General features: G+C 54.1%; 1 protein-coding gene across 2 annotated transcripts in view; it reads left to right on the top strand.

Annotated features, from left to right (window-relative positions):
• Positions 1–235: 235 nt before the first annotated feature.
• CYTH3 (cytohesin 3) overlaps positions 236–19,469 on the top strand; it is a 23,005-nt gene continuing 3,771 nt past the window's right edge. The window contains exons 1-10 of one of the 2 annotated variants that reach the window (XM_006889625.1): positions 236–265; positions 4,472–4,546; positions 6,365–6,429; positions 6,895–6,961; positions 9,035–9,153; positions 11,665–11,745; positions 13,733–13,845; positions 14,070–14,218; positions 14,394–14,505; positions 14,883–14,885. In XM_006889625.1, coding sequence (XP_006889687.1) covers positions 236–265; positions 4,472–4,546; positions 6,365–6,429; positions 6,895–6,961; positions 9,035–9,153; positions 11,665–11,745; positions 13,733–13,845; positions 14,070–14,218; positions 14,394–14,505; positions 14,883–14,885 — 814 coding nt within the window. The remainder of the gene's footprint in view (positions 266–4,471; positions 4,547–6,364; positions 6,430–6,894; positions 6,962–9,034; positions 9,154–11,664; positions 11,746–13,732; positions 13,846–14,069; positions 14,219–14,393; positions 14,506–14,882; positions 14,886–19,469) is intronic. The other variant, XM_006889626.1, reaches the window with a different exon arrangement.

Here is a 19,469-nt window from a genome sequence, read left to right on the forward strand (position 1 = left end):
CTTTTGGGGCCGATGCCAAATGTGTGCTTTCTGCAGTCCAAATCTGTCCGGAGGCAGTGCAGTCAGAATGTTCCTTAGGAGGCAGGATGCCGAGATCTGGTCTCACGTACTCTGGGCATGTCATAGACCCAGCCACTGCCTGCAGTACAGGAGGGTCCACGAGAGAGGAGGAGCCCCAGTGAGATGGACAGACACAGGGCTGTTCGGATGGGCTTGCGCTCCGTAGAGCTTGGTGATGGCGCAGGACAGCACAGGGCTTCCTTCTGTTGTCTGTGGGGTCACTTTGAGGAAGAGCCCACTCGATGGCACTTGGCAGTTACAGCAGCTTGTCTCTGCCTTGTCTGATCTGCGTGCAGTTAGAAGCATTGAGGTTTCCGAGCGGCCCCTGTCACTTCACGCTGTGCCCGAGATGACCCTTCCTCCGTGCCTTCCCTACCTGGCTGGCTGCTCACTTCTCTTCCTGGTGGTCCTGCTCCTGGGTGATTTGTGTACCATAAAGGACGTCTTGGCTGCCTCCCATTTGAGGCAGTTCTGAATAAACCTGTTACAGACACAACGTTTGCAGGATTTTGTCTCCATTTACGTTTTCTGCTCAGTTGGGTAAATGCTCTGGGGTGTGAGAATCACTCTTTCCCAAGGGGTTTTGATTCCTGGGTGTGGTAGACCTGCTCCTGCTGCCCCCGCTTTTGTCACGCCGTGGGCCCTGCATCCCTGTGCACATGGGTGGGTGTGTGTGGAGACGCTTGTGCCCTGACCCTGTTCCTCAGCAGCGTGTGCTCACTTGCTGCCCCTGGGCCACGCCGTGGTCCCCCTTGCAGTGGGTCAAGCTGCTTTACCACATCTTTGCACACTTCGTAGACGATGGTGAGTCAGCTCGGAAGGGCATGTGCCTTGATCCCGCCAGCTGCTCCCCCAGAGAAGGTTGGGCAGTCGTCTCCCTTGCTGCTTGCAGCCTCTGAAAGCCCCCCGCAGGGTCAGCTGTGGGTTGGTTCCGAGCCGGCAGCACAAACACCACTGCCAGACTACAGCAGGGTGTTGACGTAACTTCTCTCCTCACTGGGAAGCCAAGAACTGGCTCACGTGATTGTGACCTCCCTTTCTCGGTTGGGACACACCACCGCCTCTCTGAGGTCGCCTGTGCTCTGAGGCTGTTTCCCGCCCACCTGCAGCCCGGCTTCTGCCTGCACACACTCCACCAGGCAGGTTGGAGGGCAGAAGTGGCTTCTCCTGCTTTTTTGACTTCTGTGAGGTAGAGAAGTTCCTTGCTCATTCTTAATTTTACATACTTGAGATAAACATTTGTTGTCTTTCAAGATCTCAAAAGGCTGCTTGCTTTGATTTGCTTTCCGATGCAGTATCTGTTTTGAGATGCCACATAGTACTGAGGAAGAACACTAGAGTATTTGGGAAGTTTGTGAGGTAGTCGACACCTATTATGATCCCATTTACGGAGGAGGAACCTAAGACACAGAGAGGTTAAGTGAGTTGCCCAGAGTCACACAGCCAGTAAGTGACAGACAAGATTGAGTCCACGTAGCCAGACCTAGCTACTCTGCCAGTTTGTGCATTCATAATTTGAGTTGGCATTTCCATATTTCTAGCTACACTCTGAGGGCCGAGTAGCAAGAAGCTGCACTTCAATCCTGAAGGCACGCAGTTCGAGGCCACCAGCTGCTCGGTGGGAGAGGGATGGGCAGTCTCCTCCTGTGCGATTACCTGCCTCTGAAAACCCACTGGAGGGTCAGCTGTGGGTCGATTCCAGCTCGACAGTACACAGCACCACAAACAGCTACTTTAACGCCGCGCAGCACGTCTGTGTTCAGCAGAATTGCTTAGGGAACCTTGTACTTCAGTGCTTTCCATTTGATGGACATGAGCTGTTGGTTGGTAGGCACCAGTAAATGCATCCGGACACACAGCAGATCGGGGTACAGGACACCCAGACACCACAGTCCTTGTGGTCCTCACAGTCTTCCTGACACAGCCACTGTCGTTCCATCTCCCCAAGGGGCCTTCTATTCTCCCCTGGCTCTGCTTTACCCAGCATGACATCCTTCTCCAGGGACTGATCCTCGTGGGCACATGCCCACAGTACGTGAGGTGGCACCTTGCCGTCGTCACATCTGTGCACTCTGCCTGTACGTTTTCCAGCGTAGATTCAGGCAGTCTGTGGGATCGTCAGTGTTCTTGCCATCACCAGCTAGTCTTCTTTGGTCTTCCTTGTTCACTTTCTAGGTTTTATATGCATATGATGTGAAAATACCATGATGTGGATCAGGCACGTCTTAGTCTTCAAAGTGACATCCCGACAGGCACAGAGCAGAGCCAAGGATTTTAGACCAGAGTCTCTCAGTGATTCTGACAGAGTAGTCCGCAAACAAAAGTGCCACCGACAGTGAGTTGGAATGCAGTGTTTTTTTGCTAAAGATTCCAGAAAGCTGGTGAAGGCCTTGGCTCGCCTGTGCCATTCTGCTGGACGGACCTGGAGGGTGAATGGCTGTGTGCCGCTGTGCTAGGCAGGTTGGCTGCGGAAGTCCTGTGCTGCGTTGTGGTGGCATGGCCCTCCCCAGCAGGAAGAGTGGCAGCTGTGGCTTGGCCTGCTGGTTGTCAGGGGGGTATTTAAATACCAGAATCTGAAAGACTGACCTGGGGGAGCTTTGCAGCACCCTGAGAGGGCAAAGACCAAGTAGGCGTTTCAGAGGCCGCTCTCACACAGAGCCTATGGCTGACCCTTTCTCTCAGCTTAGTCGTCAGCACACACTCTAACATGTTCCTGACAAGAGAGCCCCCACACTGTCGTCAGACCAAACAGAAACCCCACAGCACGTCGATTTGACGCCTGGTGACCCCCTAGGGGTTTCTCCAGCTGTGGGTTCAGACCAGCAGCCCTTTGGCTTATGGCCTTAGAGTCACTACTGATATAGGACTAGCTTTGTTAGCTCTTAGGAGAGGACTGTGTCAACTCTGCTTGACACCTCGCCAAGACCACGCGGTTCTTGAGTGTCGAGGAGGTCCAGGCCCGGCTCCGGCAGCCCCCGCCTGCCATTCTGTTCTGAATGCCCGCAGGCGGAATATCTGGACACTCGGATGGTGCCGGTGTCCTAGGAGCTCATGTTAATGTAACATTTTAAATTCATTTTTTTTAGTGTTACAGAAGGGGTCCAGGCAGATAGATATTAGAGGTATCACAGGTCCCGTTCCAGGGCATTATAGTGAATATCAAAATAAAGTGGTAAACTTCTTCTATTTCCCAGTGCCTGTGAAAGTTGTTTCCACTGTGCTATATGTCCTTAGTACACAACAGTGTGACACAAAGATCAAAAGGCTGTGAGAATGAGCGCCATGTGATCTAGAGACGGGAATGAGCATGTGCTGTTGAGAAAATGACACCAGTAGACGCACTTGACACAGGGAGGCACCAGCCTTCAGGTCGTTAAGAATCGCAGTATGTGCGAAGGTCGAGTGACGTGTTAGTGAGCTCTTGGGCCAGTGTGTACATCCGTGCACACGTGTGCACGGACACTCAGAGGAGACAGTCCACAGAGGTTAAAGATGCACGGGCGGACAGTGAGAACAATTTGTTTCTCTTCCCGCATTACACACGAATGTTTCCCCGAGTTTCCCATCCTACAGTACAACGGACGGACCCCCTGAGGGGCTTCTCCGATTGCCCTTCCCACCTACCCACCGCTTTCCACAAGGAACCACTACCAAATATCAAGAATTTGGAGTTTGCCATTACTGTGCACCTACCTAAAAAGCTATCATGTTGCTGTGAGTACAGTGTTTGGCTGTCTCCAAAAGATCAGTAGTTCAAACCCAGCAACCACGTCGGGGGAGAATGGCATGAGTCAGTTGGCTTCCGTAAAGATTTGCAGCCTCAGAAACCTTACAGGGCAGTTCTGCTCAGTCCAGCAGGGTGGCTGGGAGTCAGAACCGCCTGAAGGACAGTGGATGTTGTGTGCAGCTGTTTATATCCTCAAAACATTAACAGGCTGTGCTTGATTTTAGATATGATAACAGTTACCACACACTCGAGGATCTGTCAGTCTGCCCTTTTATTGCTGTATTTACAATTGCCATTTTAAGACAGGAAAAGAGATGCAAACCAAGAGACAGGCGGGGTGAGGTCTGGGAGTGTCCCTGACACTAGCCTCCCTCATCCCTCTGCTCGGCCTACTCTCCTGCCTGAGAGTCCCGTGTGCCTAGACCTCGCCCGGGGCTGTTTGGCGGGCGTGTGGTGTTATGGCCTGTCAGCACCCCGCAGTGCTCTGTGGCCTTTTTGGTGGACGGTTGGGGGTTTCTCTGTCAGTCAGTGCTGCTTACTCTGTGGGCTGGGGTCTCTTGAGCGTGGTGACTTGCTGAGTGTCACACATGCCCATCTTCAATGGAAGTGACGGTCCCAGATTACTCTCTGGTGGAGCCTCGTTTACTCACGTGACTGGATTTTTCCCTCCTTTCAGTGCCTGAGGACCTTTCTTTGGAAGAGAGAGAGGAGCTTCTAGACATCCGGCGAAGGAAGAAGGAGCTTATTGATGACATTGAGGTGAAGACATCTCTCTTACCTTTGGGGTAAAGAAGTAAACCAAGGAGCTTGGTGAGATTGTCAGAAAGGGCGTCCGGGGGAGAGGGGGTGACTACAGACCCCATGGAGAGAGAATGTGAAAGGCTTGGCCATCCTGAGCAGTCAGCTCAGGACAGAAATTACAACATCGGGAGTGGTCATAGACGTGGGACTCAAAGTTGGTTAACAGTGACCACTTAGCCCGCTGCTGTTATTTCTGACTCCTAGTGACTGGAGGGTGGGGTGGAGCTGCCCCTGTAGGACTGGGGGTCCTAGGCCGTGGCAAAGCAGACCACCTCATCTTCTCCCCTGGGCCGGCTGCTGCACTGGAGCTCTCAGTGAGGCGCCAGATGTTGAAATCGCTGTGCCACCAGGGCTCCCGGCCAGAAAGCAGCACCTGGGATGTTGCTGACATTTTTGGCACTGAGGCAGTTTTTGAAGGAACGAACAAACACACGCTTCCACGACATCCCTGTGCCTGCGGTGGTGGGAGCAGGAGGACGAATGAACAAAGGTGTCCAGGCGGGTGGACCACAGCTAGGATGGATGCGGGGATTGTTTGTGGGGATGGCACTGCCCCCACCCCGTATGCCCCTTCCATCTGGGGTGCCCTGGGCCCTGTTCTTTACACCAACCAGTAGAAAACTAAGCAGCTTCACCAGGCGCAGCCTCCACTTTGAGACACTTCCAGTCCTCATCGTGCTGAGATAAGCGTGGCCGCAGGCCTTGTGCTGTCGGGCGGGGCCTTCCAACAACAGCTCTTTTCTGGGAGCACCTGCCTGGAAGCCCCAGCCTTTCCCGCTCAGTGACAAGGCTCCAGATAGAAATTCCTTTGTCCTCAGGTGATTTGTGGAACTCCTTCTCCTCGGGTTACCCTTCATTCCTAGATAAATCACATAACCCAGGAACATTCTCAAGGACAAGTATCCCTGTGTGGAGATGGGGAAGAATGCCACCCATTGACTCTCAGTTAATTGGGATCTTAATCTAGCTCTGACCTCGAACTTCACTTTGTGGCTGGAATATTGAGGCCTGGAGAGGTTGGAGGACTTGCCAGAGGCCCTTGGGCAAGGACCAGGGGTGCCTTCTGGACTCCTAGCTCCCTGTGCCATAGCACAGTCAGTCCCCATCCATGGTGGGCTCTGTCCACAGTGCCTGTCCCACATGGCAATGGCTGTCTGCCTGAGAGCCATACTGGGGCCCCAAGAGTGAGGTCAGGCGTAAGCTAGAGCAGCGCCCCACCATCCCTAGGACCTTCCTGGAAGAGTGTGGGTGGTGGCCACCATCGCAGTGAGGGGACCAGAGACCCACAGCTTCCCAGTGCGCCCTCCGCCTTCGTCCCCGATGGGGCCAGCAAGCTTGGTTCCTCCACCGTCTGCTGGCCCTCCCTGGGATACGGACTGTCCCAGTCAGAGCCTGGGCAGACCCACTCTGTCAGATGACGTTTCACAGACCAAAGGACCGGGACACCCTGCCTCGAGCAAGCCGGCTGGCAGGCCTTTCCAGCAGCACATGTGCACTGTGTCTCCCTCAGTTCCCCAGTTTTCAGCCTGTTGGTAGTGCTGTCGCGCTAATACATGATGTGCACTGGGAAAGCCTGGCCTCTGCAGGGCTCTTGATTTCTCTGTTTGCTCTCGTGGCAGAGGTGGGTGTGAACCTGCAGTTCTCCAAGGTCTCCTGGCCTTCTTTGCCAAGCCAATAATGCTCGATGAGCCCTCAGGGGGGCATAGGCCTGCAGAGTCTGGGAGGAGGGCGGCCGGCGGAGATACCTGCTCACCCAAGGATGTTCTCTCTTGACAGAGGCTCAAGTATGAAATCGCAGAAGTGATGACAGAGATCGACAACCTGACTTCTGTAGAGGAGAGGTAAGTATGTGTTTGCGGCTGCACCTCCGAGATCCCACGTCTCCTCTCTCTGCTCCCCACTCCAAGAGAACAAGGGGGGGCACCTGCCAACTGGGGGGCCTCTGGGAACCGTCCCTTCTGCACCTCTCTGCCCTGAGGCTTTCCTGCCCCCCGTGCATGAGTCAGGGATGCTTCTCTGGATGCCACGTGTCTTCCCGACCTGTTCTGTGCTTTGCTGCCCGCCATCACAAGTGGATCTGTGTAATAGGAACCAGGATTTCTTCAGACTGTCCTTCTGCTCTGTTAGCTTTCCCTGAGCAAAGGTTTTCAAGTGACTGAAGGGCCAGAGCAGCCCCCCAGTGTCGACTTCCACCAGGGTGGGGGGTACCCATTGGGAAGGTGTGGGGAAGAAGCGAGACCTCCTGTGCTGTGTGAAGGTTTCCAGAAACATCCACGAGTGACTTTCTGTTTCTTTGAAATGAATAGCAAAACCACACAGAGGAATAAGCAGATAGCCATGGGGAGAAAGAAGTTCAACATGGACCCCAAGAAGGTGAGTGCCGCTCTGTGGGCTCTCGGGTCAGTGACTTACTCCCTGAGGTGCAAAAGTGCTCACAATGACCTCGTAACAACGTAGTGTCAGTGTTGCAAACATCATTAAAACAAGGGGCTGCTGATAAGTGGGGAAGGAGCTCTGGTAGCATGGTGCATTACATGTGGGAAAGCTAACTGAAAGGTCAGCGGTTCGCGTCTACCAGCCACTCCGAGGGAGAAGGATTTGGCAAGAATTACAGCCTTGGAAACTGATGAGTGGCGCGAGTTGAGGGCAGTGGGGGCCGTCCTCGTCCCTCCCCTCCTTCTTCTCTTCCTCACCGGCCGTTTCCTGCTGGCTCCTCCTCCCCAGCCGCTCGCCCGGCTTCCTGCTCTTGCACAGGCGAGCTGGACCTTCCCTTGATGCCCACCTTTGCCTTTGACCTGTGACCTCAAAGTACTAAAGAGGCACCATTGTTCCCATGCCACCGACTTTGCTTAGGTGCCCATAGCCTGTTCCAGAGCTCTCGCCAGGAAGCTGTCGACTTTGGGGAGAGCTGGCTTTTATTTATTTATTTATTGATTGATTGATTGATTGATTGTGCGTGTACCGTCAAATCAGATCTGACTGGTACAGGAGGGAAATTTTCCCTCCTCCTTTGGCAGAGCATCTGGTGGATTTGAACCATGTACCTCTGGGATTGCAGTACAGTTTCTTGCCACTAGGCCACCAGAGCTCCCTGAGAGCTGGCTTTTTAGAGCAGGTGGTGACATCTGAAGAGCTCATGGACACCCTGTCTAAGGGGCCTGGCCCACCCTTCTGGCCCTCTAGTCCTTTGAGACTTCAACAAGAGAGACTGATGGGATCTGGTTGTCCAGGACCTGGCGCTCAGCGTGTGACGGGCTGAAGGACCCCGTGACCATCATGAGAGCGGGGTGGAGAGGAGGATGTGGGTGGTGGGAGTCTGACAGCACTGGGCCCTGCAGAGGCGCCCTGGGTGGTGGGAGTCTGACAGCACTGGGCCCTGCAGAGGCGCCCTGAGACGGTGTCTGCGGACATGAAGCTGTGCTTGCGGGGTTCCGGCTGTCCTGTCTTCCCCAGCAGGAAGAGGTGTTGGCCACAGTCAGCTGGGGCTGGATCCAGAACTCCTGGGGCAGCAGATGGGATCGCCAGGCCTGATGTCACCCCTGGCTTGAACCAAGCCTCTTTCAAGGCCCGTCTTGTGCTGATCCTGTAATCAGACTTTTAGGTTCCCTCCCACCTGTTCCCCACAACTCTGCTCTGTGGGTCCTTGTAGTGGGTGTGGGTTTTGACTGACACGAGCTCAGTGGTCCAGTGTTCCCATTGATGTATTCAGCCACAGGATACCGGATGGTCCAGGTCCACATTGCTCAGATGCATGGAGGGGTCTTCTCTCTCCCAGCTGGTGGAGTGGAAGGTGGCTACAGGTGGCAGAGCCATGGTCCTGGTCACCCTGGCCTTCCCCTCCTGAGATGACCACAATGGCCACCACCATCACACTTATGTTCAAAGCAGGATTGAGTAAGGAACATGGTGCCAGCTTCCCAGGTCCCTATGATCACAATAGCAGAGCCCCCCCAGGGCTGTCCTACAGCTTGCTTCATGTCTGTCTGTCCAGATCTGGGTCACAAGGTCCTTTCTAACTGCAAGAGAGTCCAGAAAAATGACAGTTCAGAGAAAGATTGTCAGGAACAGGGGTTGGGACTGGGTGGTGGTTGGCCTCCTGAAGTGCTGACCACAGTTTCTCTCCATTTAAAACGAGTCCTTTTCCTAAGCTTGAAGATGAGAGATGAGTCCTTTTTCTTTTGTAATCTCTAACAGCCTCTGAGAGTGAATAGTCCATTAGCTCCCATATTTGTCTTTTAACCTGTTAAATAACCAGAAGGGGTGGGTGTGCTTTCCTTTAGTGGGTAAGGTGAGTGTGGGGTTTTGAAGAGCAGGTAGTGTATGGTACGTGCTCTCTGGTGTTGTCTCTGCTGTCCCCAAGCCCATCCGCTCCTTCCCCTCTGTGCTTTCCTGTCTTTGAAGAATGATTTGTGTCACCTTCTCACTGGTGCCTTCATTCTTCCTCAGGGAATTCAGTTTCTAATAGAAAATGACCTGCTACAGAGCTCCCCAGAAGACGTGGCCCAGTTCCTTTATAAAGGAGAAGGCCTGAATAAGACAGTCATCGGGGACTACCTGGGCGAGAGGTAAGTGACCGGGGAGTGAGCAGCCCGAGCTGGGCTTGCCCTCTGCTTGTGTCTGTCCAATCATCTCTCATGGGGGAGGGCTCCCAGGCCCCTGTGGGGAGAGGTGATAGGGTGTCGTGAGTGGGCCCTGTGGTTGTCCTCTGCTGAAGGCACTGTGCTTGGTACAGACTCCAGCAAGAGAGAGGAAGAGGCACTGAAATGGACTGTCATGGGGCTGCAACAGTGGGCTGCAGCCCAGCAGTGGCTTAGGATGGTGCAGGGCCAAGCCGAATTCTGGTCTGCTGTGCGTGGGCTCACTGAGTCAGGAGGACCTGACAGCAGTAACTGAGGCCCCAGCAGGACCAGAAACGCCACTGCCTTGGTGTCCAGAACCCATCTCCCAGAAAGCATCTTCATCTTTCTGTATTATGCCTGGAAATGCACCAGCTTTCCTCATGGTTTTCTTTCTCTTGTTTGTCATGTGTCGTGTGTAGATAAATGTGGAGAGTTGTTATTAAGGTTTGTAGTGGAAATCAGTGTGCCAGTCTGCTCCTCTCAGAGCCCATTCACTCTGCTCACAGAGACGGGCAGGCCTGAGCCAGCACGTCCCTGCGTGGATGGTAAGACCAACAGAAGACCTTTAAACCAAGGTCTGGCAGCTGTGCAGTCAGGATGGTTTCTTTATACAGGTTTTTATTAAAAATTCAGCATCAGAGTGACAAGCTGAATTCTTACTAGCTCATTCTGTGAGGCCGGTGTTATCCTGAAACCAAAACAAAGACATCACCAGAAGAGAAAATGCAGACCAGTGTCCTTTATGAGTGTAGAAGTCCTCAGCAAAATACTGACAAGTGAAATCTGACCACATATAAAAAGGATTCTACCCCACGGCCAAGTGGGACTTAGCCCAGGAATACAAGAGTATTCTAAGATTTAGAAATCCATTAACTGCACACTCCCTATGTATCAACAAACAACAAAAACTACTTAATACCAGAGCAGAAGCATGTGACAGAATTCAGCACTTCATGGTAAAACACTCACACTTGGCGGTGGTGGTGGTGTTGGGTCACCATGACTCGTAGCGACCCTGAATGGTGGGTCTGAGCTGGTGCCCTGTCCTGCACCGTCATACGCAGGCCAACTGTGGTAGTCCGTGCGTCAGTCCATCTTTGACTCTCCACCTTTCCCAGCGTAATACCTGTTTCCAAGGACTCTTCTCTTCTGAGAACATGCCCAAAGTGAGACAAAATTTCACCATCTCTACTTTTACAGACTTGTTCGTTTTTTTGGCAGTCCGTGGAATATTTGATACTCTTCAACACCACAACTGAAAAGCATTGCTCTTTTGTCATCCTTATTCATTATACAACTTTCAGAAGCCTAGGAAGCGGTGGAAAAGGCACTCGCTTGGATCCATTGCATCTTGTCTTTGGTTTTGGGTTAGAACTCCAATGCAGCCACCATGTGTCCATTTACATTATTTCACTTATTTCATTTCACAGTTTTACTTACATAAAATCTTACATATTTTCATGATATTTGCAAGTTTAATTTTTAAATGCTGATATATAAAGTATTATTTTTTTCCCAGACTTTTCATTTATGAGTCCAGCATTTGCTTTTTGGTTTGTGACCTTGGGTGTATTAAGGTTACCTCTCTGAGGTCCAAAGTCACTATGCAGTGGGGCTAAGATGAGAACCTCCTTCATAGAGTGGTCTTGAAGGTGAAGGGAGAATGTTCCAGCGCTGGGCTCACTGTCACTCTCAGCCTGAACACAACTCCCGTCGTGTCCACTCTGACTTACAGTAGGCCAGGGCGGAACTGCCCCCCCAGGGTTTCTGAAGCTGTGACCCCTACAAAAAGAAATCTGCTGCATCCTTCTCCTGTAGAGTGGCCGGTGAACTCAAACCTCTGACCCTTTTGTTAGCAGCCTAATGCCTTAACCTCTCAGCCACCTGGGGCTCCTGAGCACCAGCAGTGCCTTAGAACTGCCGCCGGTGAGCACCTGGACTTTGCCTGTGCTTGTGTTGCATGAAGCTTTCCACACGTAACTGTGCCCTTGATGCTTACTCACTGTGGAGGAAACTCACATTACCCTAACCCTCTCACACATTCGCCGTGAAAAGAAATATCCAGTAAGTCGTACAGAATTAAACACCACTGCGCTCTGTTTATGAGGATTAGATAAAATACCGCTCTGCTCTGTAACCTTCTGCTCAAATCACAAAAAAGTTTAGAAACAAAACCGAAATCTCTGCTTCAGGAAGTGCTTTTCCTTTGAGATAATTCACATAATATGCATTGGGCTCAAAACATATTTTCCAGACGAGCTCTGGTGGCCTAGTGGCAAGAAGTTGCACTGCAATCCCAGAGGCTCATGGTTCGAATCCACCAGATGCTCTGCCAGGAAAGGAGGCACAATCTTCTCCTGTACCAGTCAGATCCGATTTGACAGTACACACACACACACACACAATAATAAAATAATAAAAATAAAAAAACAAAAACATATTTTCCTTCTTCCCTAGGGATGAATTTAATATTAAAGTTCTTCAAGCTTTTGTTGAGCTCCATGAGTTTGCCGACCTCAACCTCGTACAGGCCTTAAGGTGAGCCCTGCGCTGTGTGTCCTGTGTGCGAGGCGTGGAAGGGGCGAGCTGCGTGGGCTCTGTGGTGGCAGCAAGCATGGCCCTTCCTTATGAAAGTGCTGCCCACGGGTCAGGAGGCCGGCTCACCGGGCTGGATGCTCTCATCCTCAGTGGAGACCCCTGTTGCCTCGGGCTTCCTCTGCTGACCCTCGTTCTAATGACAGTAACTGTGTTGTGTGTTCTCTCCACGGCTGCTGATCGCTTCATAGTCATGGGACGGGCCCCACTTCCCACCAGACGTGACCTCCAGTGCCATCAGCAGGAGGCCACCAGGTGTGCCAGGGAGCTCTGTGTCCAGCCACATGTGGGCTCCCACTGTCAAGGAGAGCCAGGAGCTCCCAACCATCACCCCCGGGCTGGGCTGAGGGGATCCATCCCAGCTCGCTGAGGGTGCAGCCTGGCCATGAGGTCAGGGAGCTCACACTTGTGCACACACACTCTGGTTGTCCTTCGGCCCCACTGCCCGCCCTTTCCTTTCTCTGTGCTCTTCTGCTTGGGCTGGATCAGGACAGCTGTCTCAGGTCTGTGCGTGCTGGCCTTTGGTGGGTGGCATTGAGGCAGGACCTCCCCACCCGCGTGCACCTTCATGGACAGGTCCCTAGAAGAGGGCACACTAGCCTCCTGCCCTTATGTCGAAACCTCCCCACACAGGTGCTGCGTGCTCCTCCGTGTGGGCGAGCTGCACGCCGACAGTTAGCTGCAGACTGGATCCTGCACACCTTACTGCCTAGGTGCGCTGTATGTGCTGTGCTTCCTGGTGAGCTATGTGCCGGCCGCGGCAGCACACTGAATGCTGCAGCCACGGTGCTCCCCAGATTCCACTTTTGAGGCTTTTGTCATTCTCAGAGAAAAGGGCAACTTAGGGGCCAGGGTTGGAGGATCTGGCTGTCACTGCACCTGTCATTCTGTTTCTCTGGTTATGTGGTCTCTGGCTCAGAGGCACAGGAGGGTCTCCAGTAAATGCTGCAGGTTTGGGGGCCAGCATGGCCCTGCACACTGGCTGGGCCTGGCCTGGGCTCTGTGTGCCCAAACCTCCATGACAGAGGGCCCAGCACAGAAGGCTGTGACAGCTTGGTTGGTTCACTGACACCTGTGCTGGCTGTTCTCTGCCCTCGACTTGCGAGCTGTACCGACTCCGGCTGTATGGGGACGTGAGATAAGGAAGAGAGAGGGCCGGGGAGCCAGTGTGGGGCCACCACAGCCAGCAGTGAACGTGGCTGCCACCTAACTTTCAGCCATACGCTGAGCACCAGGGGATGCGGCCCTGTGGGCAGGGGTCACACGAGACAGAGGCCCTGATGCTGGGCCAGTAGGCAGGTAACGAGAACCGAGATGGTGACAGCGCTGGACCTCAGGACAGAGCAGAGGGGTACTCGGGAGTGAGCATGGTGTCTGGAGAAGATCTCACCTCGAGCTGGGGCCCACTGAGTGGAAAGGAACTGGAAAGGATGAGGGTGCAGCTGTCTGCTCACCTGTGCCAGACATCTGGAGCAGGTGTGTGGCTGCCTGCAGGGACAGAAGGGGATGAGGGCAGCAGGGGTGTAGCTTAGAGAGTGGCTGAACACTGTCATCTGAGACTGGTGTCCCCAGGTGATGTGCTGTGGTTGGAGGGCCAGCTCAGGGTTGCTGGGCCGCTGTGTGGAAGACCAGCTGGAGCGGGTGGGCAGTGGGAACCGGGTCAGGTCTCAGGGCAGCAAAGGAGGAGCAGCAATAAAGGCAAAGTACTCGGACTCTGGGTGCATGTTTCAGGCAGAAGCACTGCAGCTGTAGCCACGAGAAGACGACAGGTCTCCCATGACTGGATGAAGACGAAATCTCGATTCTCTCCCTCCTTCCCAACTCTGGGCCCTGGGCGAGCAGGTCTCAGGTGTTGAGAGAAGGAGGGAGGTGCAGTCTGCCCCCTGGAGATGCACCTGCTGCCCAGTCCCCACGGTCTCCTCCTCTGCAGGCAGTTCCTGTGGAGCTTCCGCCTTCCTGGGGAGGCTCAGAAGATAGACCGCATGATGGAGGCCTTTGCTGCCCGCTACTGCCTGTGCAACCCTGGGGTCTTCCAGTCCACAGGTAGTGCTGGCCCTTGGCCTCCCCCCTCTACCCCCTCAGAAAGCCCCTGTGGACACAGCTGAGAAGGACCTGCCTTGGCCTGGAGCCAGACAGCCTGCTGTGCCCCCTGCCTGGGAGGAGTGGCCCCTCTCGTGTGTGGTCGGCACCTTTCCCTGGTGTAGCCCCTCTGGATAGGTAGAGGCTGCCTGCTGAGCGCTGCCCTCGGGCCCTCGTCTGTGTTGCAGATACCTGCTATGTGCTGTCCTTTGCCATCATCATGCTCAACACCAGTCTGCACAACCACAACGTGCGGGACAAGCCCACAGCCGAGCGCTTCATCACGATGAACCGCGGCATCAACGAGGGCGGGGACCTGCCTGAGGAGCTGCTGAGGGTGAGTGTCCCTGGGCTCTCAGGACCCTCAGCTTCCTCGGGTCAACATGGCACTGGCTGTTGTCCCTTGAAAGCATGTCCCTAGAATCCCTCGGCATCTCCCTCCCAACTGGAGCCTAGAAGGTGGCTTCTCTCTGGTGCCCCCTCCCAGTCACTGCCGTTGCCCCTCATTGTAGAACTTATACGACAGTATTAAGAACGAGCCATTCAAGATCCCTGAGGATGACGGGAATGACCTGACCCACACGTTCTTCAACCCTGACCGGGAAGGCTGGCTCCTGAAGCTGGGTGAGTGCAAGCGTGTTGTCGCCAGTGTGGGCCCACCTGCTCCCCAGCCCACGGTCCTCAGTGTCCCCACACGGACGGCAGGAAGTCAGCATGCTCCTTCACACACATGCTCCAGTGGCCGGCCCCAGACACGACTGCCCTGGAAGCGTGGCCTCTTCCTACAAGCAGCCAGCACACGGCTCAGTGCCCAGCTCGGTTCAGGTCCAAGTCTGTCTCCGGTGCCCAAAGCGGTGCCTTCACCTCTGCAGCCTCTGTCTCTCTTGGTTTGGCGTGGCTGTGACTGACGCGTGGTTTACATGTGCCTTCTTGTCTCCCTTCTGCCTGTGGCTCCCACCTTTCTGTTCTGTGACGGGCTGTCCCTGCTTGTCCTGCGCTAGGAGGTACGTACCCAGTGGCTTCGCACCCCTGCCTCTCAGCCACTCATCTCCTCCTGGTCTCCTCACCCCTCACCGGCACAGAGCTCGGGCCACGCCACCATTCATTCCACCCTGTGGCCCTGCCGCACTGGCCTTGGCTTTGGGGTGCCAGCATGGTGCCCCTCAGGACAGGTCATGGGCAGGCATGGCCCCTGAAGCACATGGCATGTTGTGTGGGGCTAACCGAGCAGTGCCTACCTGTGGCCTGGGGCAGACGCCAAGGCCTGGTGGCTCCTTCATTCTTTATACTTGGGGTGGTCTAGAGTTTCCAGGGGTCATTTTGACTGCGTGGATTGGGATTTTGACCTTACCACCCTGCTTTTAACTTTCTGTTATGATTTGGGTGGGTATTTACAGGACAAAATTTGCTTTCCATTCAACAGTTCCTGCACGTTCTGTTCCGTGACGTTGATTGCAATCCCCACATTGTAACAGCACTCTCCCTCTTCCTCCCTGTGTTTCCCATTTCACTCCACCTCTAGCTTTCTCCCTGGGCACATGCTGCCTTTTTGATCTCATCTGGCTGGTTGCTCTGAGGCATGCTTTCCACTCAGGGATATTGATTACTTGTAGGCCTGTCCATTGTTTGGCTGATAGTTGATCCACGGGGTGAGTTCCATTCCAGGCTTGAGGATGCCTAAGGGCGTGGTCTGGGGGTCCTTCCAGGCTAGTATCTGACCAACAGGGAACTTAGCCTTCCTTCTAACATTCAGACCTGCAAGCTGTGGCAGCTGCTGCATGAAGACATTTCTGGAGAGCGACTTGTTTCTTGTTGTGTGGAATACGTTGTAATGATTTTCAGCACGATGTGCTTTGGTGGCCTGTGAGGTGTGATGTGGATGGAGCCAGGAGTCACACCTCAGGATCCAGTGTCCGTCAGATGGCTCAGGGTCTCTTGGCCCTTACTCCCCTGGCTCTGTTCTGGTTTGGAAGAGTCTGGTTGTAGACCTAGAATCTTCATCCTAGGTCCTTGGGACTTGAAGGCCTGTCACCTCAGACACCAGGCTAAGATCTCAGACACCTGTGGTTCTGGAGCAAGCAGGGTGGAAGCCCCACTGTGAGCAGAGGTGTTTGAGGACACCCGGTCTTCCAGCTCGTACACAGCAGGAGGGCCCTCTGGTGGACGGTAGCCGCCTCTGCTGAACCTGTGGGAGGGACGCACTGGAGGGCTGTATTCCTTTACCCTTTACCGTTTTATGCTCGTTCGCTTTTGCTGCCTGTGGAATGCACCAGTTCAGCACATGCCTCCACACTGTCCTTCAACACTGGTTGCATTCTGCAAGTGTTCTCCCTTCTCAGCTCTTCCAAGGTCCCGCCTCCGTTAACATGCACGTACCAACCCAGCTCACCCTTCAAATCTCTGTTGTCAGCGTGACCTCACAGATGGGCCTCTAAACAGCACAGTGTGGGGTGGTGACGCTGACCCAGGGTGCCAGTGGATGCACCCACACAAACCAGGGCTCAGTTCTTGGGTCTCCATGTGCCCTGGGCACCTGGCATGCTCTCTGTCCTTCCTGTGAAGTCCGAGACCAGAGACAGCGTGGTCACTGGGCTGGGTCACCTGCAGGAACTAGGTCCCAGGCCTCCATTCTGCTAGATTATGTAGTTGTCAGCAGCCAGACACTCGGCCCAGGGCTGCTCCCTGGCAGCGCGGCCCCAGACACCGCTGAGGGCTGAGGATGCCAGGCGTTGGGGGGAGTTGTTGACGAGAATGCCCAGCGCCAGGCCTCCAGCATGGCCCCTGGTCACTGAGTGCCCAAGCCCACAGCAGGTGTTTGGGCGAGTACAAGAGTGTGCCCCGACAGACAGCGGTCCCAGGGTGACCTGGTGGGAGTGCCACTGCCTCGTGGTCACTTTCCTCGTCCAGATGCCTGTGTCCTCACGGGGTGCAGAGTGAGGGATCGCTCCCCTTGAGCTCTGGGGTCAGTGTGTAAGGACCCAGCAGGAGCAGGGAGTGGAGCGGTCACAGAGGGTCAGTGTGCAGCAGGTGACGGGTGTGTGAACGTGTCTGATGGCCACAGCGGAAAGGTCAGTGACAAGGCGGAGTGGGTGCTGGGACCATGTCGGAGAAGCAGAGCCGTGTGTGCACACAGGTGGCACGGGCACGTGTGAAAAGTGTCGGTGTTAGAAGGTGTGCGTGGTGGTGTGCGTGTGTGCTGTGCTGTATGTGCACCTACGTGGGTACTGTGCATATTAAAGTCAAAGTCATTGCTGTGGCGTCACAGTGGACTCATGGCTGGAGCTCAGTTGGGTTTCCAAAGACTAGACTTAACGGGGAAAACTTGTCCAGCCTTGTCCCGAGGAGACGCTGGTGGCTCGAACCTCCAGAGAGGCCTGGAGATGGGTCTAGTGGCACAGTTTCCTGAAGGGTAGGCCACCACCACCCCCTGCTGTGAGGGTCCCCAAAGAGGCCTGGTTCTCCCACTGCCGCACAAACCAACGGGAGACAGGTTGGTGAGGAGAGAGCGGCGCTTCGTTACACGCATGCCAGAAGGCGGGAGCTGGGGGCCAGGAAGGTCGGAGGGAGTGTTTGTGGGCTCGGTTAAGGACATAGGGGAGCTCACGCTTACTCACTTTGGGACGGGAATGTGTAGTTGGTTATCTTTGGAAAAGGAGAGATCACGCCAAGTCAGTTGACTGACGCAGCTGGCCTCCAACACGGCGTCTCTCCAGTGTAATCATCACGGAGCGTGTCCTTTCAAGGTGACTGCCCCCTCGGAGATCGCACAGCGGTCGTGCTGTGGGTCCTGGAAGCTCTTAGCCGAGGTAGAGAGTAAGAGGGAAACCTGAGGGATGCCAGGCCACCCACACAAGATCCGTTCCAGGCCTTCTCCTGCCTGTCGCAGACGGTGCTGGCTTTCTGGGTCTGGAGCACATCACGTAGAGAGGACAGCTGAACTGGAAGGTCTGTGCATCAGAGTGAACCTTGCGGTAATTCTATTAACGGGTAAACGGTTAAAATCTTCTTCCCGTCCACTGCGCTCTGGTAGCCGTGTGTGCACGCCAACCCAAAGGCAGGTGGTTGGAATCCACCAGCTGCTCCGTGGGAGAAACGGGCATTCTCCTCCCGTGTGATTTACAGCCTCTGACAACCTGCCGGAGAGTCAGCTGTGAGTCCGGGGGCAGTGAGTGAGTGGCTCATTGAAAAGGTCGTCTCGGTATAAGGTGGTGGCGGTTGGGTGCCATCAAGTCCACTCTGACTGGCAGCGCCCCTGTGCACAGCAGGTCTGAACCTTGTCCTGTCCTGCACCGTCCCGTGGTCCCCGATGTGCTAAGCTCACTGTGTCGGTGGCTGTTTTGGTGGCTGTGGCTGTGTCGGTGGCTGTTTTGGTGGCTGTGGCTATGTCAGTGGCTGTTTTGGTGGTTGTGTCGGTCCATCTTGTTGAGAACCTTCCTCTTTGTCTCTGGCCCTTCACCTGACGATGACTTTTCACAGGGACAGAGTATGTGAGACAGGTTTCATCATCCTTGCCTCGAGGGAGCCCCTGCACCTGGCTTGCATTCCTCCCGGACAGACTTGCTGGTCCTCTGGGCATTTCAGGGGTATTCCACACTCTTCCTCAGCACCACAGTTCCAGTGCCTTGAGTTTTCTCCTCATCCTTACTCATTGTTCGGCCGTCACATGTACAAGCAGCAGTTGAAAATAGCTCGGCTTGGATATGGTGCACCTTAGTCTTTAGACTGATTTCCTTGTCCTGACATTCTGAAAGAGATCCTGATGTCAGACTTCCTCAGGGCAACACGCCTTGTGATTTATTGCTGCTGTTATCACTGGTTTTACTTGTGGATCCAAGTAAAATTGTTGACAACTTAAGTCCTTTCTCCTCCTCTCCTGATGTTGCCGATCAGTCCACTGGCAGACGTTTCTGTTTTCTTGTGGTGCAAAGTGGTGTTTGTTGAGTGCATCACATTGGAGCTGGCTGACGGCTGGCCCTCCGGTAGATTTTCAGAGGCTGTAACTGGCACGGGAGGAGATCACTCACCTTTCTCAGGTGGAGCCGCTGGTGGATTCGAGCTGCACGCTTTTGGGCCGACAGCACAGCTCATTACCCACTGGGCCCCCACAGTTCCCTAATAGAAGATTGTTGTTGTTGTGTGCTGTCGAGTCAGAACTGACTCATGGTTGACCTTGCGGCAGGTGTTCAGGGTAGTAAATCACACCTCTGTGGAAGGAGTAGAGCAGCCATCTCCCACAGAACAGCTGGTGGATTCAAACTGCGTACCTTTGAGATTGCAGCACAGCAGAATTACCACTAGGCCACCAGAGGGTCTTATTACTTTGTTAATGGAAAAGTGACACTTTTTAGGTATAGATTGCAGTGTAGAGAAACAAATGGTCAACAAAAGATGTCCACTTGACAGAGAGGTTTTCCCTGAGATTCTGTACTCAGAGAGTAAAGAGTTCCAGCAGAATGAGGGGGTTTCTTTCAATTGCCCTTCTAGACTAAAAGAGCACTTTTTAAAAATATTAAGGAAATGTTCATTTTCTGTTGATTTCTTGACTGTTGCAAATATAGGGAGGTACATGTGTGTTTTTGTGGTGGGGT

This window comes from Elephantulus edwardii, unplaced genomic scaffold (assembly GCF_000299155.1).
Source record: "Elephantulus edwardii isolate Elephantulus edwardi_28Jun2011 unplaced genomic scaffold, EleEdw1.0 scaffold00080, whole genome shotgun sequence".
Lineage (NCBI taxonomy): Eukaryota > Metazoa > Chordata > Mammalia > Macroscelidea > Macroscelididae > Elephantulus > Elephantulus edwardii.